Here is a 27626-nt window from a genome sequence, read left to right on the forward strand (position 1 = left end):
GGGGGGGAGAGAGGGAGGGAGAGGGGGGGAGAGAGGGAGGGAGAGAGAGGGAGAGGGAGAGAGATCAAGGCCTGGAATTCTTTCACAAGCCAATTTTTTCGTGCACATCTTGTGTTTCTTGGCGTGTACACATTTAAGAGTGCATGTTAGTAAGAGTGTGTGTGTGTGTGTGTGTGTGTGTGTGTCCGGCCATGTGGACTCTCAGTAATGACCAGCGCTGTGTCAGCATTCCTTCATGCTGGTGCAAAAAGATATTCTCAGCCACGACACACACACACGCTTACTACCAGACTAACATGTAACCTTACAAACTACACACACACACACACACACACACACACACACACACACGCTTACACACACACGCTTACTACCACACTAACATGTAACCTTACAAACTACACAGCCAGCCACACACACACGCTTACTACCAGACTAACATGTAACCTTACAAACTACTATTAGTCGATTAGTCGACTAATCTGTCGAAAGGAGCCGTAGTTGACTGCCAACCTCTTAGTCGAATACAAAAAAGAATTTATATATATACATTTTTTAATCATTCTTTCCACAAGAAAAGAGGCCTAGAAGCGTGGCTAACGCTAATGGCACGCATACCAGAGGCTATCTGCCTGAGAAAACGGGCACAGAGGCACTGAAAGAGGATTTCACCCATCTAATGAACACACTAGACTAGACGCATATCAAGATGTATCCATCAGTGGACCAATTGCATGCTTTTGCAGAGGACAAGGAGCCTTCAGTCGACTCCTTCAGACATTAAGCACCCCCCACAGCCCAAATGGAATGATTACAAAAAAACAGTTATTATTATTTTTTTTATTAGGCGACTAACTGCAAATTTTGGCCAATCATAGTCGACTATCCAAATCCTTAGTCGGGGACAGCCCTACAAACTACACAGCCACACACACAGCCCCACACACGCACACACGCACACACACACACACACACACACACACACACACACACACACACACACACACACGCTTACTACCAGACTAACATGTAACCTTACAAACTACACAGCCACACACGCACATTCACACATTCATTCTAGATGCTTGTTACTGGAAGCCCATTCCCCTGCTGTAGCTCACTGGGTGTCTTTTACAGAAGGGTCAGGACTTTAGACTGATGTAGCTTCCCCCCCCTGATGAACCAGACCAGTCTTAGACTGACGTAACTCCCCCCCCTGACGGACCAGACCAGTCTTAGACTGACGTAGCTCCCCCCCCCAACGGACCAGACCAGTCTTAGACTGACGTAGCTCCCCCCCCCAACGGACCAGACCAGTCTTAGACTGACGTAGCTTCCCCCCCCAACGGACCAGACCAGTCTTAGACTGACGTAGCTTCCCCCCCCAACGGACCAGACCAGTCTTAGACTGACGTAGCTCCCCCCCCCAACGGACCAGACCAGTCTTAGACTGACGTAGCTTCCCCCCCCCTGACGGACCAGACCAGTCTTAGACTGACGTAACTCCCCCCCCTGATGGACCAGACCAGTCTTAGACTGACGTAGCTTCCCCCCCCTGACAGACCAGACCAGTCTTAGACTGACGTAGCTCCCCCCCCTGACGGACCAGACCAGTCTTAGACTGACGTAGCCCCCCCCCCCAACGGACCAGACCAGTCTTAGACTGACGTAGCTCCCCCCCCTGATGAACCAGACCAGTCTTAGACTGACGTAGCTCCCCCCCCTGACGGACCAGACCAGTCTTAGACTGACGTAGCTTCCCCCCCTGATGGACCAGACCAGTCTTAGACTGACGTAGCTTCCCCCCCCCTGACGGACCAGACCAGTCTTAGACTGACGTAACTCCCCCCCCTGATGGACCAGACCAGTCTTAGACTGACGTAGCTTCCCCCCCTGACAGACCAGACCAGTCTTAGACTGACGTAGCTTCCCCCCCCTGACAGACCAGACCAGTCTTAGACTGACGTAGCTTCCCCCCCCCTGACGGACCAGACCAGTCTTAGACTGACGTAGCTCCCCCCCCTGATGGACCAGACCAGTCTTAGACTGATGTAGCTTCCCCCCCCCCAACGGACCAGACCAGTCTTAGACTGACGTAGCTCCCCACCCTGACGGACCAGACCAGTCTTAGACTGACGTAGCTCCCCACCCTGACGGACCAGACCAGTCTTAGACTGACGTAGCTCCCCACCCTGACGGACCAGACCAGTCAATAATGACATGTGGTTCCAAGTCATTCTTCTTAAGAGGTTAAAGGACTATTTTCAGATACAATGGAAGCCTATGGTAGTGGTGAATCGGCACAAAATAACTTCGAAACGTTTCCGTAAAATGTTATGAAAAAATAAGCGACTAGGGAGGGGGAGGAGTAAGTACCAAGTGGGGCTCGAGATATTTGTTTTCAGTTTGGTGGTTGTTATGTTATGTTCTGGGTCAAGACCCACAGGTCGGTCACGGGGGGAGATTGAAATCCCTGTGCACCTAATTACTCTCGGACCCTAATTATTGAACGTGGCTAATTATTCTGGGGGAATTCTGACGTGTAGAATTGTGTTATTGGCTCCGTGACGCTGCCAACACGCTGCCCCAGACCTCTTGCAGATCAGCTTCATAAGAACAGCCCTGTGTTCACTAGTAGGTTAGTCACGTATTACAAGCTGAGACAACACCCTGCATAATCACTTTGTGGCCGGGACACACAAACTACTCTGAACGCCACCATCCTTAGAGAATAGTTACACTTTTTAACATCCGTACAGGTATTCATATTCATAGTTCTAGTCATAGTTCTAGTTATATTCATAGTTCTAGTTCTAGTCATAGTTATTGTCATATTCAGCTATATTCATAGTTATAGTTATATTGATTGTTATAGTCTTATTCATAGTTATAGTCATATTCATCGCCATAGTTATATTTATAGTTATATTCATAGTGATGGTTATAGTCATATTCATAGTTATAGTCATATTCATCTACATAGTTATAGTCATATTCATAGTTATATTTATAGTCATATTCATAGTTATATTTATAGTCATATTCATAGTTATAGTCATATTCATAGTTATATTTATAGTCATATTCATAGTTATAGTCATATTCATCTACATAGTTATAGTCCTATTCATAGTTATATTTATAGGCATAGTCATATTCATAGTTATATTTATAGTCATACTCATAGTTATAGTCATATTCATCGACTACATAGTTATATTTATAGTTATAGTCATATTCATAGTTATATTCATAGTTAATCATATTCATCAATTACTTCCTATCACTTGAAGAGAAAAAGAAAACAAGTATTTGTGGAAATTAGGACATGTTCACTTAGTGAGTGAGTGAGTGAGTGAGTTAGACAAGATGCTAGTCTGGTATTGTGTACATGTGTGTTATTGTGTGTACATGTGTGTTATTGTGTACATGTGTGTTATTGTGTACATGTGTGTTATTGTGTACATGTGTGTTATTGTGTACATGTGTGTTATTGTGTTATTGTGTACATGTGTGTTATTGTGTACATGTGTGTTATTGTGTACATGTGTGTTATTGTGTACATGTGTGTTATTGTGTACATGTGTGTTATTGTGTGTACATGAGTGTGTGTTATTGTGTACATGTGTGTTATTGTGTGTACATGAGTGTGTGTTATTGTGTACATGTGTGTTATTAAAACATGCTTCTCTCTCTCTCTGTGTAGCGGAGCCGCTGCCGTTTCCCTCTGGGGGGGGCAAGTCCTTCATCCTGGGGGGCTCGGACGACGTGTTGGAGAGCGTGCTGGGCCTCGGGGACCTGGCCGACCTCACGGTCACCAACGAGGAGGCGGACTACAGCTACGACGTGAGACCACTACCCACTACGCAATACACACACTGTATCTACACACCTACCTAATACACACACTGTTATCTACACACCTACCTCACACTGTATCTACACACCTACCTAATACACACACTGTATCTACACGCCTACCTCACACTGTATCTACACACCTACCTAATACACACACTGTATCTACACACCTACCTAATACACACACTGTATCTACACACCTACCTAATACACACACTGTATCTACACACCTACCTAATACACACACTGTATCTACACGCCTACCTCACACTGTATCTACACACCTACCTAATACACACACTGTATCTACACGCCTACCTCACACTGTATCTACACACCTACCTAATACACACACTGTATCTACACACCTACCTAATACACACACTGTATCTACACGCCTACCTCACACTGTATCTACACACCTACCTAATACACACACTGTATCTACACACCTACCTAATACACACACTGTATCTACACACCTACCTAATACACACACTGTATCTACACGCCTACCTCACACTGTATCTACACACCTACCTAATACACACACTGTATCTACACACCTACCTAATACACACACTGTTATCTACACACCTACCTCACACTGTATCTACACACCTACCTAATACACACACTGTATCTACACGCCTACCTCACACTGTATCTACACACCTACCTAATACACACACTGTATCTACACACCTACCTAATACACACACTGTATCTACACACCTACCTAATACACACACTGTATCTACACACCTACCTAATACACACACTGTATCTACACGCCTACCTCACACTGTATCTACACACCTACCTAATACACACACTGTATCTACACGCCTACCTCACACTGTATCTACACACCTACCTAATACACACACTGTATCTACACACCTACCTAATACACACACTGTATCTACACGCCTACCTCACACTGTATCTACACACCTACCTAATACACACACTGTATCTACACACCTACCTAATACACACACTGTATCTACACACCTACCTAATACACACACTGTATCTACACGCCTACCTCACACTGTATCTACACACCTACCTAATACACACACTGTATCTACACACCTACCTAATACACACACTGTATCTACACACCTACCTCACACTGTATCTACACACCTACCTAATACACACACTGTATCTACACGCCTACCTCACACTGTATCTACACACCTACCTAATACACACACTGTATCTACACACCTACCTAATACACACACTGTATCTACACACCTACCTCACACTGTATCTACACACCTACCTAATACACACACTGTATCTACACACCTACCTAATACACACACTGTATCTACACACCTACCTCACACTGTATCTACACACCTACCTAATACACACACTGTATCTACACGCCTACCTCACACTGTATCTACACACCTACCTAATACACACACTGTATCTACACACCTACCTAATACACACACTGTATCTACACACCTACCTCACACTGTATCTACTAGGGGTGGGACGATACATCGATCCAGATCGATACATCGATGTAATTATCAACGATCGAATCGGATCGATGCGATGTAATAAGATCGATTCATATCGATACTCTTATTTTGAAAATCCTGTGGCGAGTCTCATAACTGATTGTGTTAAATGGGCATATGATATCATCTCATATCGATCGCAGGCACCTGAATCTAATCGTATCGTATTGTATCGTGAGAGACTTTGTGATATCGGCAAATATCGTATCGTTGTCCAAAGAATCGATATTGTATCGTATCATGATGAAACTGGTGATTCCCACCCCTAGTATCTACACACCTACCTAATACACACACTGTATCTACACGCCTACCTAATACACACACTGTATCTACACACCTACCTCACACTGTATCTACACACCTACCTAATACACACACTGTATCTACACACCTACCTAATACACACACTGTATCTACACACCTACCTAATACACACACTGTATCTACACACCTACCTAATACACACACTATCTACACACCTACCTAATACACACACTGTATCTACACACCTACCTAATACACACACTATCTACACACGTAATACACACACTGTATCTACACACCTACCTAATACACACACTATCTACACACGTAATACACACACTGTATCTACACACCTACCTAATACACACACTGTATCTACACACCTCCGTAATAGGGGTGTAACGATTCGATTGCGATTCTTCAGGCAACGATTCAATGCGTCATGAAGTATCTTCATTTGACCACGATTCGATACATTTTCTATCAGTTAATTCCCCCAAAAAATGTTGTATACACAAATGTGGCTGGGGGAACTGATTCACTCGGCATGAATGGACTATCGGTCAATAAAAGATCGACATTAACACTTTGGTTGCCTAAGGTTAAATTAATGATATACCATAGATTGCCAGCGCTATTTGTCTATGGAGAAAGTCCCCTTCTTTGCAGGGCTATAACTTTTTAAATTCTATTGCTACATTGCCATTATTAGGGCCCATTCAAAGTCCTATATGTATTGTTCATTGTGTAGCAACGTTAAACTTTTTCATTCACATATTCATAGTAAAGTATGGTCTAATCTCTAATGTATAAGTATGTTTTCATCTCTTTCTGCAGCTTTCTCCAGAACGTGATATATAGCCCCAAATGCATTATATTGATGATGAAATACAGTTTGATGGCAATCAGCGCGATATAAAAAATTCCAACTAGACGTACTTCTAGAAGTTACTACACGTCATCTGATGTTGACCGGATGGGCGAGGGGGCGTTTATAATTCCGTGGGCAGCGTTATACCAATCATCTAATGTGGGTCAAATGTTGATAATATCAGTTATTATCGAAGACGGTAACGTTACACGCTGAAACTCACCCCAGTCTCCGCGCGCCGTTGGGCGATCATCGTCGAGTAGAAATTTTATCATTATGGGATATATTATTACCCGGTCCATCTCCAGCTTGTATAATGGTATATACGTCCAAATCATGTTGTTTATCGAGTTATTGGCAATCGATCGCTATGTAGTGTGACGAGCTAGAGTGCCGGAACCTATCCCGAGTGGCCGGAAGCAATACGGACATCTAGCACAACCTCTACTGCGCTTCCTGTTAAGCGGTTGCGCGATCGGCCACCAGATGGCGCTCCTGAACCGCCAGAGAGCTCAGTGGGTCCTGCTGGTGTATCTCAGGCCAGCGGAGGGACATTATGAATCCGATCGCAGATTTTTGAAATATTGATATAAAGACGACGTACAGCGTCCCCCGGCAACTTTAGCATGGCCAGCAAAGACGTCTAAAGACGGGTCCCGGCACCCAAAGTGTTAAAATAAAAAAATAAAATAAAAAATTTATTTTGATCGATTCTTAAATTTTCAAATCGATGCAATTGAATAGTCACCTTAGGATCGATGCATTGTTACACCCCTATCTACACAACTACGTAATACACACACTGTATATCTACACACCTATGTAATACACACTGTATATCTACACACCTACGTAATACACACACTGTATATCTACACACCTATGTAATACACACTATAATAATACATTATTACACAATATTACATTTTATGACACAATAATACATTAGGACACAATATTACATTATGACACAATAATACTTTATGACACAATAATACATTATGACACAATAATACATTATGACACAATAATACATTATGATGATGACACAATACATTATGCCACAATATTACATTATTATTACATTATGACACAATATTACATTATGACACAATAATACTTCATGACACAATAATACATTATGACACAATATTACATTATTACATTATGACACAATAATACATTATCTCCACTTTTATATTAACTAAGGATTTATCTGACCTCACAGGGTCCTCGGACCCCATCTTTAGAACCACTCTCATATTAACTAAGGATGTCCCCCCCCCCCCCCTGTCCCCCCCTAGTTGCCGTCCAGTAAGGACTCGTCCTTCAGGAAGACGTGGAGTCCTAAATACACCCTGAGGAGTCACTTCGACGGGGTGCGAGCGCTGGCCTTCCACCCCGTAGAGCCCTGCCTGCTCACCGTGTCTGAGGACCACACGCTGAAACTGTGGAACCTGACCAAGACCGTCCCTGCCAAGAAGTACGTGAGGGTTATAGTTATAGAGATGTATGATGTTTATGGTTATAGAGATGTGTTGGTGTGGTATGATGTTTATGGTTATAGAGATGTGTTAGTGTGGTATGATGTTTATGGTTATAGAGATGTTAGTGTGGTATGATGTTTATGGTTATAGACATGTGCTAGTGTGGTATGATGTTTATGGTTATAGAGATGTTAGTGTGATATGATGTTTATTAGGGATGCCCTGATCGACCGGCCAGCGATCAGTATTGGCCGATATTCAGTATAAATATGAGATCGGGCAATTCGGATAATGCGTTCTAGTCGCCGATTTTGAAAACCGATCGATGACGCGTGTGAAAAACATGATCCAATTCTCAGCGGAGTTGGGAATCTCGCGGTCTTCTCTCCTACAGCAAGCATTGGCATTCGTTTTTTGCAGCTGTTGGCTAGCGTTGGCTAACTAGCTATCGTTCTGTAACTGAATGCCAATGATGCTAGAGCCTTATGTGATCTTATGAGTTTCAGTTCAGTTCATAGGAAAATACTTTGACTATAATGGGCAGAAGTAAATGAATTTAGATGCTGTTATGCTTAACACCCAGTACTATTCACTTTACTTAATTTCTAAGATTAGATTAGATAATTTAGTCCGGAGTCCGGACTTTGAGAATGCCTGTGTTAAGACCTACAGTATAATACTGCCAGCTGCTATAACAAAACCAAAAGAGATCTGTATCGGCCGATATGGCTCATAGACTATCGGTGACCGGTATCGGTGGCAAAAAAACATGATCGGGGCATCCCTAATGTGTATGGTTATGAAGATGTGTTAGTGTGATACGATGTTCTAAGTATTTTTTTTTTCTGTCCCTCAGAAGTGCCTCATTTGACGTGGAGCCCATCTACACATTTAGAGCCCATGTGTAAGTGCCTGAACACACACACACACACACACACACACACACACACACACACACACACACACACACACACACACACACACACACACACACACACACACACACACACACACACACACACACACACACACACACACTATATAATGTGTCTCCATCAGCAGCATACTGTCTCTAAGCTAAATGAATGCAGATGGTCACTAATGCCTAAAGAAGCAGAGCCTGTAAAACACTCATTAACTTTACTGGAGCAAAGACCTAATAACCAAAGTACTGTTCAATGTAACATTATCTCTCTCCCTCTCTCCCTCTCTCCCTCTCTCTCTCTCTCTCTCTCTCTCTCTCTCTCGCTCCCTCTCTCTCTCCCCCCCCCCCCCTCCCCCTCCAGTGGTCCTGTGTTGTCGTTGGCGATGAGCTCCAGCGGGGAGCAGTGTTGGAGCGGAGGAATCGACTCTACCATCCAGTGGTGGAACATCCCCAGTTCTAATGTGGACCCCTACGATACCTATGGTATATACACACATAGTTCTAATGTGGACCCCTACGATATCTATGGTATATACACACATAGTTCTAATGTGGACCCCTACGATACCTATGGTATATACACATAGTTCTAATGTGGACCCCTACGATACCTATGGTATATACACACATAGTTCTAATGTGGACCCCTACGATACCTATGGTATATACACATAGTTCTAATGTGGACCCCTACGATACCTATGGTATATACACACATAGTTCTAATGTGGACCCCTACGATACCTATGGTATATACACACATAGTTCTAATGTGGACCCCTACGATACCTATGGTATATACACACATAGTTCTAATGTGGACCCCTACGATACCTATGGTATATACACACATAGTTCTAATGTGGACCCCTACGATATCTATGGTATACACACATAGTTCTAATGTGGACCCCTACGATATCTATGGTATATACACACACAGTTCTAATGTGGACCCCTACGATACCTATGGTATATACACACATAGTTCTAATGTGGACCCCTACCATATCTATGGTATATACACACATAGTTCTAATGTGGACCCCTACGATACCTATGGTATATACACACATAGTTCTAATGTGGACCCCTACGATATCTATGGTATATACACACATAGTTCTAATGTGGACCCCTACGATACCTATGGTATATATACACATAGTTCAAATGTGGACCCCTACGATACCTATGGTATATACACACATAGTTCTAATGTGGACCCCTACGATACCTATGGTATATACACACATAGTTCTAATGTGGACCCCTACGATACCTATGGTATATACACACATAGTTCTAATGTGGACCCCTACGATACCTATGGTATATACACACAGTTATAATGTGGACCCCTACGATACCTATGGTATATACACACATAGTTCTAATGTGGACCCCTACGATACCTATGGTATATAATATACACACATAGTTCTAATGTGGACCCCTACGATACCTATGGTATATACACATAGTTCAAATGTGGACCTTACGATACCTATGGTATATACACACATAGTTCTAATGTGGACCCCTACGATATCTATGGTATATACACACAGTTCTAATGTGAACCCCTACGATACCTATGGTATATACTAGTGCTGTCAGGCGATTACATTTTTTTATCTAATTAATTAATATAATCGCATTTTAATCCCATAACCATTTTAGGCCTGATATTCTATAATCATATTTCAAATTGTGTCCGGATGGCAGAATTCAGTACTGTATCTACAAAACCTTCTGTTTAATCATCTTCCCTTTATTCATTTGCTTAGATTTTTCAGGTCTGGTCAATTTTAGCATGGTGTTATTCACAGTAAAAAAAAAAATAAAAAAAAATTGAATTGATATTCTCATTACAGTTTACTGAAGCCTAGTAACAGACACAGTATTTCTGACACTGGGAATACATTCCCTGAGATCCATAGATGTCCCTAGAATCAGATACCAAGAACATGCAAATGGACCACTAAAAAAAAAAAAAAAAAAAAGAGTTCGTAAATGTTTATTCTACGTTATTTTTTTTTTAATCCACTTTTTCTCTCATTTTCTATATTTTCTCCCATCCCAATTTCGTATCATCGAATTCAACCCTCCCCTGTCACGAATGCTGTTTCTTGCCTCCCACAAGCCGGCTGCAATGTGGACTAAAGGCCTCTGCATGCTACAGCAAATTCAAAGCAACTTCGACACAACATCGACAAAGCAACGGTGTTGCAGACACTCTACCTTTATGCTTCTGCAAAATCAACGCGCAGCCTATGTAACATTGTACCCCGTATGTAGCTAGGTTCCCTAGATAGATGACGCTTCCCTTCTCAACCAACCCATTGATAAAAGCAGAAAAATAAGCATAATTTTTACTTCCGGGCGGGGGGTTTCAAAATAAAAGAGCGAGTCTAAAAGCACCGTAAATACGTTTATTTTTTACAATATCTAACGTTACACGAACCTAAACTAATCTAAAGTTAGTTTAGGTTCGTGTTAACGTTAGATTATGTACAAAATAAACGTATTTCCGGTGCTTTTAGTCGTCGCTCTTTTATTTTGAAATTCCCCGACCGGAAGTATTATAGTGTCTGTTGCTAGCAGCTTAACCTTTGTCAGCCGGTTCTTTGCTTTTTAACGTAACTTCATTCGTTTCCAATGGAGAGGAGAGAAAGACCGGCTCGCTCACATGCAGCTCAAACTACCTATTGGAATAAATTAATTGATTGATGTTTAACTTGTCCCTGTGTGTGTCCAGTCATTTCGACTAGCAAACGTTGTATTTAACGTTAAAGTTACCTCAGGATACCATTGTATTTAGTTGGTTAGCTATGCAGCTAATGTGGATAGCATTTTGTATAGCACCAATGCTAGCTGGCTGGCTACAGGTTTATTTACTAAATTATGGAGGCTTTTTTATCGTCAAGGTAAGAGAGGATTTGTCATGATCAACTGAAGGCGTATGCTATGGAACAATATGTGCTTGGGTTTTCAGAAAAAGGCCAGCTATGTGACGCTAATTATTTAGCATCAACGCTGGCTGGCTACAACAATGGCGGATGGTATTCTCTGCGATACCTATATTATTCTATGACAGCCCCGCCCCCATTCGCTAACCAACCAATCACTGCTACGCAATATCAACGCAACGGTTGTTTAGGTTAGATTTTGGAGACATGTACGCAGATTCCTCGCAACACAGTCTACAAGACCCTAAACAACAACCGCGCTGAAATCGCGCTGATGTTGTGTTGAAGTTGCTTTGAAGTTGCTGTAGCATGTAGAGGCCTTAAGTCATACATAGCACAAGTCCCCTCCGGTACTTGAGGTAACAGCAGTCGCATCTTTTCACCTGCGCAGCTCGATCTCTCAGTGGCGAGGAGTAACGCGTGGGAGGCTCACGCTGCCCCCGACACTAGCTGATTCTACTGCGCAGGCGCACCAACCGACCTGTAGGAGTCGCTGTCCACAACGCCCGATCCCCACCCTCCAGTTTCCCACCCCCTAATACGGCCAATGTGTATTAGTATGAACGACCAGCTAAACTGAAAGCAATGTGGAGCGCTGGGCTCGAACAGGCAAGCCCAGTGTCTCCGTCATTTGTAGCCGCCCGTTTTATTCTACGTTCTTATGGAATGAATGAGATTTAAAAAAAATATTATTTTTATTATAAAAAACAAAAAAAAATCGTTTATTAATTCTGAGTAAATTTTCATAACGCGATAATTTGCTGTGTAATTAATTAATCTAATTAATGCGATAAACTGACAGCCCTAGTATATACACACAGTTATAATGTGGACCCCTACGATATCTATGGTATATACACACATAGTTATAATGTAGACCCCTACTATATCTATGGTATATACACACATAGTTATAATGTGGACCCCTACGATATCTATGGTATATACTAGAGGTGGGCATAGATAATTTTTTTTAATCTAGATTAATCTATCTGCAATCCTGGATTTAATCTAGATTAATCTAGATTAAAATGGCTAAAAAAAAAAAAAAAAAACTGCCGAAGGCATTCAAAATATGTGTGTTCTACCCAAATAATGACCAGAAGTAAGTCCTTACTTTTTCTTTCCTCCTTATGTTTCTCAGGCCAGGTGGCCCATTACACCATGAGCCCATCTCCCGTTTCCAAAATGCATTACAGACTGTTTGAAAAAGCTGTTTTGCTATGATAATTGGTAATGAAATATCAAAATAATGTTCAATAAGATGTACTTGTGTTTAATAAGTTGTTTTATTCAGAAGTTAACACAAATAAATAATATTACCAGTACAGTACAGTATCTAGCACTCTCAGGAGCAAAACAGAAAGAATCATTTCAAACTTGAACTATGTGACATGGCTTGAATCAACTGCTCCAGTGGAGTTGCTCAGTGGCCAATGGTGTCAACTGTGGTTGTACTGGGCAGCTCCCAGGTGTGAATGGAACTGTGTGAATGTGAAGCAGGGCGTTCCTGAAAAAGAGCATCTGTGCTCAGCGAACCTACCCTGGGTAAATAAAGGTAAAAAAAAAAAAAAACGTTAATTTTTTATTTTTATTTTTTTTTAGATTAATGCGTTAATTATATTATCGCGCGATACTAGTATAGCGTTAACGCAGCACGTTAACGGCCCAGCTCTAGTATATACACACATAGTTATAATGTGGACCCTACGATACCTATGGTATATACACACATAGTTATAATGTGGACCCCTACGATACCTATGGTACACAGTTATTATATAGACCTGTTCAGTAGACACATTTTAAATGCTTTATTTGGATCCATCATTTAGATTATACATGCATAATATACACTCCCACCCACTCTCTCATACACTCACTCACACACTCACACTACACTGTTAGTCTACTGTCAAAAGAATCATACATACCATAACAATGATCTAAAGGCCTGTTGTTCGTCGACTCACAGCCATGTGTTGATGTAATGGACTCCTTTTTAGATTCTGTGCAGCGAGATGATATTAATAGCGCCCGGCCCGACCCGCGTCACTCGGGTGACTCGTCACTTACTGGGCTTTGGAACGAGTCCTTCTGGAGGCCGGCGGAGCCGTTTATCCACAGGGCTCTGCGGTGGGGTCATCTTCTGACGGCACGGTGTAGCATAGGGCCGCGTCGTCATGGACACATCAGCCTGTTGTTTAACCCGTTCACTGCCACACTACAGACGGTTAACCCTTTACTATGGTAAAGGGTTAACCGTCTGTAGTGTGGCAGTGAAAGGGTTAACCTGCTGTTGTGTGGCAGTGAAAGGGGTTAACCTGCTGTTGTGTGGCAGTGAAAGGGTTAACACTTTTATAGTGCGTTCAGATACAAAACGAACCTACATTTAGAGGCAGTGCGAAGGCACACAAAGTCAATGGAAAGACATGAACAGATGCAGCTTCGCACTTGAAAATGTTTGAACTTGTCACGTGTAGGTAGACTGCAATATATATATATATATATATATATATATATATATATAAAACTAAAAAGAAGAATACCTTCAAAAGAAGGGACCGCACACTCCTCAGGACTGGTTTTGCTTTTTTATTGCAATAAAAAAGCAAAACCAGTCCTGAGGAGTGTGCGGTCCCTTTTAGTTTTATACATCTCTCTTGCGCTGACCTGCACCTCCAGTCGGGGTCCAACTAGATGTGCACGAGTCTTATTTAGTTTAATATATATATATATATATATATATATTGATTAAGTTACATTTAGAAATGGTCCTATTTGTGTCGCTGTGTCAACAATGCTACTGTTGAGACCAAAGGCACTAGTGTCTAGTTATCAGCTGTCAAACTGACCAGTGAAATGTACATTTTCCACTTTGCATTGTATCTGAATGTACTACTGTCCCGATCACAGAAATTATATTTTGTATAAATGATTTTTGGAGAATTGATTAACCGATCGATTACCTCGTCTCCCCCTCCCCCCCTCTGTGTCGATCAGACCCCAGCGTGTTGGCGGGCTCGTGGGTGGGGCATACGGACGCAGTGTGGGGATTGGCCTACAGCGGCGTCAAGAACCGCCTCCTGTCCTGCTCGGCCGACGGAACCGTGAAGCTCTGGGACCCGCAGGAGAAGAACCCCTGCATCAGCACTTTCAACTCAGACAAAGGTGGGGAACCGGAGAACCTTCTAGATACTTTTAATACACGGCTCAGACAAAGGTGGGGAACCGGAGAACCTTCTAGATACTTTTAATACACGGCTCAGACAAAGGTGGGGAACCGGAGAACGTTCTAGATACTTTTAATACACAGCTCAGACAAAGGTGGGGAACCGGAGAACCTTCTAGATACTTTTAATACACGGCTCAGACAAAGGTGGGGAACCGGAGAACATTCTAGGTACTTTTAATACACGGCTCAGACAAAGGTGGGGAACCGGAGAACGTTCTAGATACTTTTAATACACAGCTCAGACAAAGGTGGGGAACCGGAGAACCTTCTAGATACTTTTAATACACCGCTCAGACAAAGGTGGGGAACCGGAGAACCTTCTAGATACTTTTAATACACCGCTCAGACAAAGGTGGGGAACCGGAGAACCTTCTAGATACTTTTAATACACGGCTCAGACAAAGGTGGGGAACCAGAGAACGTTCTAGATACTTTTAATACACAGCTCAGACAAAGGTGGGGAACCGGAGAACCTTCTAGATACTTTTAATACACAGCTCAGACAAAGGTGGGAGCGGAGAACGTTCTAGATACTTTTAATACACAGCTCGTCACCAACGCAAGAGACTCCGGTCTCGACTCCCCGAGTCAGCGTTGCCTGCGGCTTGGGCCAGTCGTCATACTATCTCAATTGGCAGAGGTAGCGGGTGGAAGGTCGATGGGTGGGGATTGGACGTTGTGGACAGCGACTCCTACAGGTCGGTTGGTGCGCCTGCGCAGTAGAATCAGGAAGCGACGGGGGCGGCGTCCCTCCAGCGTCTATACAAATAGTAGCTCTAGTTCTGCAGACCCCTCTCTGATTGGTTGAGCTCCATTTCTGCAGCCCCTCTGCTGGGAGCTGTCGCGCGGAAATAGGCTGTCTATTGCCATTCTCTTTGACAAACTCTAACCTTAACCAGCTCCTTAACAGCGCCTAAACTTAACCGTTCTAACCTTAACCAACTCCGAAACAATGCCTAACCTTAACCTTAACCATGCCTAACCTTAACCATAGAAAGAATATTGCCATTCTCTTTGACAAACTCTAACCTTAACCAGCTCCTTAACAGCGCCTAAACTTAACCGTTCTAACCTTAACCAACTCCGAAACAATGCCTAACCTTAACCTTAACCTTAACCATGCATAACCTTAACCGGCGAAAGAATACACGTTAAAAAAAAAATCACGTTAAAAAAAAAATATTTGATGGGATTCGAACTCGTCAACAATGGACCGCAAGGACCGCAGGACCGCTGCTCTGCCAGGTGAGCTGAAGCGCTGAATGAAAATCATGGCGGATTCCGCGATAAGCACCTCAAAGCACCGCGATAACCTTACGCGCGAGGGGCTTCGCTCAACCAATCAGAGAGGGGGCTGCAGAAATGGAGCTCAACCAATCAGAGAGGGGGCTGCAGAAATGGAGCTCAACCAATCAGAGAGGGGTCTGCAGAACTAGAGCTACTATTTGTATAGACGCGTCCCTCCAAAGCGCAGACCCCCGACGCTGAGAGATCGCGCTGTACAGGTGAAAAGATGCGACGGCTGCCTCCTCGAGTACCGGAGGGGACACGTGATGTAACAGGGTGTCCGCGGATCCTTAAAAAGTCTTAAAAGGTCTTAAATTTGTTTATCAATTATTAAGGCCTTAGTTTGTCTTAAAATGTCTTAAATCCATTTTCAGAGGTCTTAAAAATGCCATAGAAAGGAAAGATAAAATCCCATGTCATCTTATGTCATTTTATTATGAAATCTGGGGGAAAACTATAACGGGAGATAAAGTTTGACTTTTCATTGTAGAATCACGCAGACCGGAATGGGGCGGAACCAACACAACTCCTTGTGTAATGTGTTGGCCGGGGAACCATTTCAGCAACGGAGTCTAGCTAACGTTAGCAAGGCGAAGCGATAACGCTAACGTTACGTTTAGTTTAGTTTAGCATTTGCACTCGTTAATATGGGAAACTAAGTGCCAATTTAAAGAGAACTGGCTTGACAATCCACTGTTTGCGCGATGGTTGGTCCCAGTCAAAGACCATTACAAGCCCCGCTGCAAAAAAAAAAAAAAAGAGCAGTCGCGTCGCACATGCTGAGCGTTCTGCAAAAACCGCCTGCAAACTACTATTTCGCATTTATTTTCGGCCCCTGCCTCCACACCAGCTGCGCCATCTCAGGTAGGACTATAACATCTGCACCAACAGAAGTCCGGATAACATTCGGCTCCACGCCAAAGCTTGAAGCTGAGGTCTTAACTTGAAAATAATCTATTCACGGATGTAAACAAGGACACGTTTGTGTTTATGTTCGATGAGATCTTCACCCACTATGTATTTTTTCCTCCCACCCACCCCCTCCTAATGACGTACAGTATCCTCCCATGTATGTTAGGATCTATGGGTAACAGTACTGTATATTTGCATATCGTATATGTCACAAATGTAACGGTACAGTACTATATGTCCCTATGCCATAAATGTCATGTATGTTGAGTGTCATAAATGTCACTATGAATTGAAAATGGGGGACCCTGATGTAAACAAGACAAACGTCTTTCTCTGGTCTGCATCCCCTTAACAATTGTGTGTATTGAGCCGTACTGTATTGTACCCATTCTGCAATCTGTTAAACAAAGTATTCATTCAACCAAAACCACAAAAACAAAACAACTGGATGAATGAATGAAAACTTTATTTAACAGATTGCAGAATGGGTACAATACAGTACGGCTCAATACACACAATTGTTAAGGGGATGCAGACCTGAGAAAGACGTGTGTCTTGTTTACATCAGGGTCCCCCATTTTCAATTATAGTGACATGACATTTATGACATACTCAACATACATGACATCATGACATTTATGGCATAGGGACATACATGACATACTATATAGTACTGTAGTGTTACAATTGTGACATATACGATATGCAAATATACAGTACTGTTACCCAGAGATCCTAACAGAAAATATATACATATGATGGGGAGGAGACTGTACATTAGGAGGGGGGGTGGGGGGGGTTTGGACATTTACGGTGCCCAGTTTCTAATTGCAGCCTCCCGTAGGTGCTCTTTAAGAGCGGTTTTGAATGTGGGCAGGGGTAAAGTGGGTTTTAGGAGTGAGGTTAAGCAGTAGTCTGACCAGTTTGTTTTGTGATGTTTGTAATCTTGTTTTTAGGGCCTTTGAGGTGCTTTGGTACCATGAGGTGCAAGCATAGTCGTAGTACCCTTGAATGAGTGCTCCTGTTAGAGTCTTCAGGGTATTACTATTCTTGTTTACCAGAGAGGAGATCCGGCACAAGAATCTTGTTTGTTGGTTGACTTTTTTGATACCCTGGGGAGGGTGGTAATAGTTATGTGTTCTGACAGTGGCTGTTGCACTTGCTGCTTGGCCCCTGGTATATTTTGTTATATTTGCTATTTATGTTTGGTCACCCCTTTGTTGAAATTCATCCAATCCAGTTACTCCTTTAAGTTCAAGATTTTTAAGTTTCCAAGTTATGTTTTAATAAACATCTTTGGACCAATGTGTCCCTAAACTTAAACTAATTGGTGTCATTGCATGATTTTTGTCATTTTGTTATTGTGAAATTGGTATTAAATTGAATTCTGAGTGGCATTAAAAAGTCTTAAAAAGCATTAAATATGACTGGGCTAAACCTGCAGATACCCTGTGTAAGGCTTAAGTCCACATTACAGCCGGCTTGTGGGAGGCATGGCCAAACAGCGTTCGAGACAGGGGAGGGTAGAATTGGACGATACGAAATTGGGATGGGAGAAAAATAGAAATGGGAGAAAAAGTTGATAAAAAAAAATTGATGAGTGCTGTGTGTGTGATTGGTCAGAACATTAATTGCGAGTATTATTTTGTCCGTGATTGGTCAGAACATTAATTGATGAGTATTATCTTGTCCGTGATTGGTCAGAACATTAATTGATGACTATTATCTTGTCTGTGATTGGTCAGAACATTAATCGATGTGTATTATCTTGTCTGTGATTGGTCAGAACATTAATCGATGACTATTATCTTGTCTGTGATTGGTCAGAGCACGGAGTACCGACGTCGGTGGACTTCAACGGCTGTGAGCCGGCACACATGGTGGCGTCCTACAACAGTGGAGACGTGGTGGTGTACGACCTGGAGACGTCACAACCTGCCGTGGTGCTGCAGGGGCAAGGAGAGAGCAGTACGTAGAGATCACATAGACACACATACAGGGGCAAGGAGAGAGCAGTACGTAGAGATCACAGAGACACACATACAGGGGCAAGGAGAGAGCAGTACGTAGAGATCACAGACAGGGGCAAGGAGAGAGCAGTACGTAGAGATCACATAGACACACATACAGGGGCAAGGAGAGAGCAGTACGTAGAGATCACAGAGACACACATACAGGGACAAGGAGAGAGCAGTACGTAGAGATCACAGAGACACACACACAGGGACAAGGAGAGAGCAGTACGTAGAGATCACAGAGACACACATACAGGGGCAAGGAGAGAGCAGTACGTAGAGATCACAGAGACACACATACAGGGACAAGGAGAGAGCAGTACGTAGAGATCACAGAGACACACACACAGGGACAAGGAGAGAGCAGTACGTAGAGATCACAGAGACACACATACAGGGACAAGGAGAGAGCAGTACGTAGAGATCACAGACAGGGGCAAGGAGAGAGCAGTACGTAGAGATCACATAGACACACATACAGGGACAAGGAGAGAGCAGTACGTAGAGATCACAGAGACACACACACAGGGACAAGGAGAGAGCAGTACGTAGAGATCACAGAGACACACACACAGGGGCAAGGAGAGAGCAGTACGTAGAGATCACATAGACACACACACAGGGACAAGGAGAGAGCAGTACGTAGAGATCACAGAGACACACACACAGGGGCAAGGAGAGAGCAGTACGTAGAGATCACAGAGACACACACACAGGGGCAAGGAGAGAGCAGTACGTAGAGATCACATAGACACACACACAGGGACAAGGAGAGAGCAGTACGTAGAGATCACATAGACACACACACAGGGACAAGGAGAGAGCAGTACGTAGAGATCACAGAGACACACACACAGGGGCAAGGAGAGAGCAGTACGTAGAGATCACAGAGACACACGTACAGTCATCACATAGACACACATACAGTCATTACATAGACACACATACAGTCATCACATAGACACACATACATACAGTCATCACATAGACACACATACAGTCATCACATCCACATAGACATTTGTATTTGTACCAAATCTTGTATTAAAATCTTGTTTTATATAAATATAAAACTATAAAAAATAATGATAATAAATCACATTGTTTTATTCAATGTAAAAATACAATAGGCCTCAAAACCAAATATATCTGTGGATCCGCTAGTTTGAATTGCTGTTGTAACGGAGCGTGTGGTCGTTCCAGGAGCCAACCACATCAACAAGGTGGTGAGCCACCCCACGCTGCCCGTCACCATCACCGCGCACCAGGACCGGAACATCAAGTTCTTCGACAATAAATCAGGTACAATATTTTGTATTCAAGTTTGATTTTTTTTATTTGAAACCTTTTATTTATTCTCGAGAAGAGACATTGAGGCTTTACCCTCATTTGCAATGCCATCAAGATTACAAGTTCAAACAAGTGCATATCAAAGGGATACATGTATTTGCATAAATATGACAAAAAACCTATTTATTTTTCCAAATGAAAGAGCGATCAAATTAAAAACTGTTTGTGATCATGTTTTAAATTAAAACAGTTACACACTGAGGTAGGGAGGTTAGTGATCATGTTTTAAATTAAAACAGTTACACACTGAGGTAGGGAGGTTAGTGATCATGTTTTAATTAAAACAGTTACATACTGAGGTAGGGAGGTCTGTGATCATGTTTTAAATTAAAAACAGTTACACACTGAGGTAGGGAGGTTTGTGATCATGTTTTATATTAAAAACAGTTACATACTGAGGTAGGGAGGTTAGTGATCATGTTTTAAATTAAAAACAGTTACACACTGAGGTAGGGAGGTTTGTGATCATGTTTTATATTAAAAACAGTTACATACTGAGGTAGGGAGGTTAGTGATCATGTTTTAAATTAAAAACAGTTACACACTGAGGTAGGGAGGTTTGTGATCATGTTTTAAATTAAAAACAGTTACACACTGAGGTAGGGAGGTTTGTGATCATGTTTTAAATTAAAAACAGTTACACACTGAGGTAGAGAGGTCTGTGATCATGTTTTTAATTTCAAGGAATATTGTTTATTTTAATACGCACAAAACGTTGTCGACCGTCCGGCCTTCATCAGTGTGCAATGAAGAATGGTTGCAACAAACAAGCCTCAACTAGGCTGTGATCGACAACATGACAGGTGGGAACAATCAGTAATGAGCACAGGCTAGGTTGACAGGTAGACTTCTTATCACAGTGACCATGAATGTTAATTGGATCTGCCCCCAGTTATTTATGCTCTCGCATTGTCCTGCGTGGCCAGGTCCACGGACGACAGTTACGGTCTGGACAGCTCTCAGTTTATGAGCCTAGAAAGGGTTCCTATTCACAGAATGGCTTTCTGTCTACAGCCTGCCGGCTGTGGAACTCTCTGCCCAGGGCCATCCAAAACTCCCCCACTATTGCTGTCTTCAAGAGGGGTGTGAAGCGACATCTGCAACAATAGGTTGCAGGGGGTGCTGCTTGGCCACCACTCTTGAAGAACAGGAACCTGACATGCTGTAATGAGGCTCTTTCAGAAAATTGTGTTGTCTATTTTATCTACTTGTTGTATCTATCTTATCTTCTTAACTCTTTCTTTGTGATTTATTGTAGTCTTCTTGGGACCATGTTGGAAACAAGTCGACATGTTATCCTTGTACCCCTTGTTTTTATACTTTTGTATAAATTGTATGTACTAAATAAAAATCAAATCAATGCGTAATGGCTATAGGCCAGGGGTGGCCAACCAGTCAGAGACTAAGAGCCACAAAAAAATTACTGTGGTACCACAAAGAGCCACACCATATACCAGCGTTTCTCAACCTTTTTTTTCAGTCACGGCACCCTTCATGTGTTTATAGGTCTCACCCTCTGGCCTCTGAAGTTGCTAATGTCTTTTTTATTTGGGCCTCACAGGGTTAAAAGTACCCTGTGAGACCCACGGTTGCAAAATTACAAAATCACTTTTAGCCATTTAAAAAAAATAATGTTTATTTAAAAAATGTTAAAGGGGAACTATTTTACTATTTCTTTCACTATTTGGGCACTTTTACACAATTCCTGTGAGTCTATGGAACACCTAGGTTTTTTTTTTTTTTTAAATGCATTGTTTTGTATTTCTAATCAAGTACTAAAAACCGCATTTTTCTACCTCAAGATCTTAAGCCGTTTTGAGGCTGGGCTCCAACCACTGTGTGGCCTGGTGCCAACTGCCACATCAACTGCCACATTATTATGCAGCTGAGAAATCTCTGACATCACAGATATGCACATTTTCAGATGACTCAGTTCACTGAGGGTGAATATTGTGAGAGGAGAATTGGAAGAATGCGCCAACATGAGAATTAGAGACATAGATCCTATTAATATAAGTCCACATAGCTAAGAAACAATGGTAAACACTGAAAAAAGCCATTTATAAGATAGTTCCCCTTTAAGCACATGTATAGTCAATTGGTCCTGTTGTTCAGCCTCACAATGCTATTTGATAGTAAATGTGTTTATATGTCCCACCCTCTGGCCTCTGAAGTTGCTAATTTCTTTTTAATTTGGGCCTCACAGGGTTAACCTCTTAAGCCCGAGATATACAGTAAAAGTGTATATTTTCAGCATTATGTTTGTTTACCAATTATTTTAACTGTTATTAGTGAAATATAAGATTATAGAAATCTCAGGGCATTGAGTCGGAAACCGGCGCATATTGACAGGAGGAAGTGGCACAGCCAAAAGTGAGTGTAGTCTTTTGAAGGAAGAGACTCAGGGCTTTCAAATTTCGAAAAACTACCCTACCCAGCTCACACCAGCCCCTGTCAATCATCTGACTTCTGGATTTACTTTTTAATTTCTCTTATTTTTTGGGATTATCTCCCACAAACCTGAACGTTATTGCCATAAAACAGAACGCAGTTAGTTTCTCTACCTTTCTGTGAACGTCTTGCAAAAAACGGTGTTGCAATATGATGAAAAATGGTGGAGAAATTTACATTATAAAAAAGATGGCAGAATTCAGTACTGTATCTACAAAACCTTCTGTTTAATCATCTTCCCTTTATTCATTTGCTTAGATTTTTCAGGTCTGGTCAATTTTAGCATGGTGTTATTTACAGTCAAAGATAATTTTTTTTTAAATAGAATTGATATTCTCCTTTGGTTCATTACAATTTACTCAAGCCTAGTAACAGACACACTATTTCTGACACTGATCCATATATCCCTAGATTCAGATACCAAGAACATGCAAATGGACCATTTAAAAAAAAAATGTAAATGTTTATTCTACGTCCTTATGGAATGAGTGACATAAAAAAAAAAAAAAAAAAAAAAAACGGTAATTTTTTTTTTTTTTTTTACTTTTTTTTTATGGATGGAAGAGCCGCACATTGACGGGCAAAGAGCCGCATGCGGCTCGCGAGCCGCGGGTTGGCCACCCCTGCTATAGGCTATGATGTAGAAACGATGCCATCCTGGATAGATACATATATTATGCAACATATTACAATACAACATTTAAAAGTCTGTATGGAAATCAGCTGTAGCACACTGGGAGTATCAGGTTGTTTAGATAAATCAGTGCACTAGTCATTGAGTGTTTATACAGTAGACGGGTTTTAAATTAAAACAGTTACATACTGGCGGCTGGGTAGCACAGTGGACTAAGCACTCGCCTATCACCGCAGACACTCTTGGATCGAATCCAGCTGTCAGCGGTACCTCCGGATTGGTCAGTCGTCCCTACGAACACAATTGGCAGTGTTAGCGGGTGGGAAGCCGGTGGGGTATGTGTCCTGGTCGTTGTAAACAGCGACTCCTACTGGTCGGTCAGGGCGCCTGTTCAGCAGGGAGGGGATCTGGGGGAAATAGCGTGAACCTCCGCACGCGTTACGTTCTCCCAGTGAAACTCAGTGATCATGTTCTTAAATTGTCCACAGTGGGGTTTTGATTCTCTCTCTCTCTGTCTCTGTCTCTCTAGGGAAAGTGATCCATGCTATGGTAGCTCATCTTGATGCAGTAACCAGTCTGGCTGTAGATCCTAATGGAATCTATCTGATGTCTGGCAGTAAGTACCGCTGTTTAACATCTTAACCTCTTAACAGGCACCCAGAAAAGTGCATGCTTTTTTTTGCAACGCTTAGCTTTATACTTATAGCACATGCACGACCCTGGTCTCTTTTGAAAGAACATTCTGAAGTTACTAATGCAAAAAAGGAAAATCACTTTTAGTGCTAATGAAATAGAGTAGCATAGGTCTGAACTTGAGTTGAACTTGTGTACTAAAATTCTTCTGTAGTGGTTGCAATATCCTATATGTTCCTGAATCAACGTGCACCGGATTCAACACCAGAAACACACGTTCTTATAGAACTGACAGAGACTCTACTCACGCATAACTACTTCATGTTCCAAGATGAGAACTTGATGAGAACAAACCAAAGGCGTGAGTATGGGAAGCAAAGTCAGCCCGTCCATAGCCAATATTTATATGGGTCTTGTTACAGAAATTCTCTGTTGAGAAGTGATTCATTTCATCCTACTTTGCTAAAAAAAACAGTTTACCTATCAGCCAGTTCTACAGGATCCGTAGAATCTGTAGTACAGATGAATGTTTTCAGGAACAGACCGATACTTTAAAAACCAGAGGGTACACACAGGACATTGTAGAAAAAGCAGCTTTGAAAGTAGGTCATAAAACCCAAGAAGATTGCTTACAATCTACAAGAAACGAAACGACCTCTGACTGTACAACCTATACAGTGTGTTACACAATACTCGCCTCTAGGCAACCTTTTTAAACAAACTATTAAAAAACATTGGCATCTTCTCAGTTCTGATCCAACATTGGATAAATCTTTTCAGATCCCCCCTAGATTAGTCTACAGGAGAGCACATAACATCAGAGACATTGTGGTCAAATCAGACCTGCCTCCTAAGAAACACACTATTTTTTAGATGAGCTGCCAGATGGAAACAGACGTTGTGGTCCGTGTGCTCAATGTCACTTTACAGAAAAATGCACTGTTTTCTATCACCCAACAACTGGGAAAGAGATAAAAATAAGAGGCAAAATAACATGTACAACTACCAATGTAATCTATATGCTTAAGTGCCCATGTGGTAAGGCATGTCGGTAAGACAACACGTGCTTTAAAAACACGTATTGCTGAACACAGGAGTACGATACGGAATGGGGATGAAAAAAGCCCAGTAGCTTTACATTTTAAAAAGGCACACCACAATGTCTCATCACTAAGATACCTTGGAATAGAGAGAGGGCATCTTCCAAGACGAGGGGGAGATATAGATAATCTCCTACTGAGGAGAGAAGTATGGTGGATCCATTATCTTAAAACGATGGCACCAACAGGACTCAATGAGGACTTTGACATTAGACCTTATTTATAAATTTAACTTATAGAGGGAGACAGTCGATAGACTTTGTTTTTTGTTTTTTCGTTTTTGTTTTCAGTGGCTAGGACTTACACACTGCTGCCTGTTGCCTATCTGTAAAGTATGTCTTAATACTGTGTTTAGTATAGATATTTCTCATAAAAAATCCCCTAAAAAAAAAAGTCTAATGAAAAGATAAATAGTTACTTAATCATGTATAAAATGTATCAATCATGCAAGCCTTGGGACCGCCCCTGATCACCAGGTGGGGCTGATATTCAATCTATTTCACTTCCTGTATAAAAAAGATGTCATTGTTGTGTTGTATGCATGCTTGAGGAAGACCGGTAAGGTCGAAACGTCGCATCTACTGCCTTTTTTGTCTATTAAAACACCTTGGAACTACAAGTGAGTTGCGAGCCCCGCTTTGTTCTTGTGGTTGCAATATCCTCCAAAAATATATATAAAAAAAATAGGTATAAGCTGGAAAACACAGCGGATCCATAGCCTGAAGTCTTGTGTAGTATAGGTCCAAATTTTTATTGAAATCCGTTCAGAAATGGGTCTTTGAGAGAGATCCGGGTAAACCGTGCGCCAAAAAGAAATCTCTCCAGAATTCCATTTCCTCGTCCATGGCCATTAATTCGAAATGTGATTCACTTCTGGTTTTCGCTCGTCAACTTTCACCTAGATCCCGTATTCCCACCCCCCTATCTCGTGTTAACTATGGAACGCACCATCAGGGAAACACGGGGTCGAGCTCATTCTCCTGACTCTCCCCTCAGGTCACGACTGCTCCCTGAGGCTGTGGAACCTGGACAGCAAGACGTGCGTGCAGGAGATCACCGCCCACCGCAAGAAGAGCGAGGAGGCCATCTACCACGTGGCCTTCCACCCCTCCAAGGCCTTCATCGCCTCCGCCGGAGCCGACGCCCTCGCCAGGGTCTATGTCTAGACGACGGACGGAGAGAGAGAGAGGGGGAGAGAGAGGAGAGAAACGAACGAGGCTAAAGACTCTATACACAAACGCATCAACACACACTGATCAAAGATCGTCCGCCTGGCATCCCTGTCTGACGGAAGAGAGAGAGAGAGAGATAACGGCTATGGTCCACACACACACACACACACACACACACTGCCCCACGGCCTACAGAGAATGAGAAGGGACAAAATAGAGAGGGAGGGAGAGAGAGAGAGAAGGCTACTATAGATACAGACAAACGTAGAGAATATCATCTGTTCCCGAGGAAAGGCTGAACTCTATACACACGGAGAGTCTGCGGTCATGTCTCCTCTACATGAGCGGAACATGCTAGAGTCTCCACACGTACATACATGACCGAACACGGAGGAGGTCACGCATTTAAAGAGAGAGGGAGGGAGAGGGAGGGAGAGAGAGAAAAGGCTAAACACAGATACAGTGATGGTGTGGCATCATCTTCTCTACACCGGACTAAAAGAGGAAGTTATTCTCATGAGAGGTGGCGTCCTTGAGCCGAGGACGGGAGGACCTCTGCCAGAAGAACCGCACACACCTACACACACACACACACACGCATAAACACCCCTATCCGGAGACGGGAGACGGGAGAGGGGAGAGGCAGGCCCAGGTGGAGAGGCCCAGGCAGAGACTCTGGAGGAAGCTTCTCTGTGACTAAAGAGCGGTTTTGTTTGGTGTAGCTGTTGTGTAGAACAGGCCTCTGTAGTCGGTTTCAGACCCGTTAGGAACGTCCCGGCTGCAGCGTCTCCCACATTGAAGCTGCCGCCGCCTCCTCTCCTCCTCTCCTCCTCTCCTCTCCCTGCTCCTCCTCTCCTCTCCTCCTCTCCTCTCCTTCTCTCCTCCTCTCTCCTCCTCTCCTCCT

The 27626-nt window shown here is 42.6% G+C and overlaps 1 protein-coding gene across 1 annotated transcript in view; it reads left to right on the forward strand.

The window, feature by feature from the left end:
• strn3 (striatin, calmodulin binding protein 3) overlaps window positions 1-27119 on the forward strand; it is a 74872-nt gene extending 47753 nt beyond the window's left edge. The window contains exons 8-16 of the mRNA XM_084309234.1: window positions 3707-3846; window positions 7854-8032; window positions 8893-8940; window positions 9323-9444; window positions 14937-15104; window positions 19195-19335; window positions 20586-20684; window positions 24347-24433; window positions 26547-27119. Of these exons, the coding sequence (XP_084165360.1) occupies window positions 3707-3846; window positions 7854-8032; window positions 8893-8940; window positions 9323-9444; window positions 14937-15104; window positions 19195-19335; window positions 20586-20684; window positions 24347-24433; window positions 26547-26716 (1154 nt within the window). The 3' untranslated portion in view covers window positions 26717-27119. The remainder of the gene's footprint in view (window positions 1-3706; window positions 3847-7853; window positions 8033-8892; window positions 8941-9322; window positions 9445-14936; window positions 15105-19194; window positions 19336-20585; window positions 20685-24346; window positions 24434-26546) is intronic.
• Window positions 27120-27626: the final 507 nt, after the last annotated feature.

This window comes from Notolepis coatsorum (genome assembly GCF_963971535.1).
Source record: "Notolepis coatsorum genome assembly, chromosome: 2".
NCBI classification, from domain to species: Eukaryota; Metazoa; Chordata; class Actinopteri; order Aulopiformes; family Paralepididae; genus Notolepis; species Notolepis coatsorum.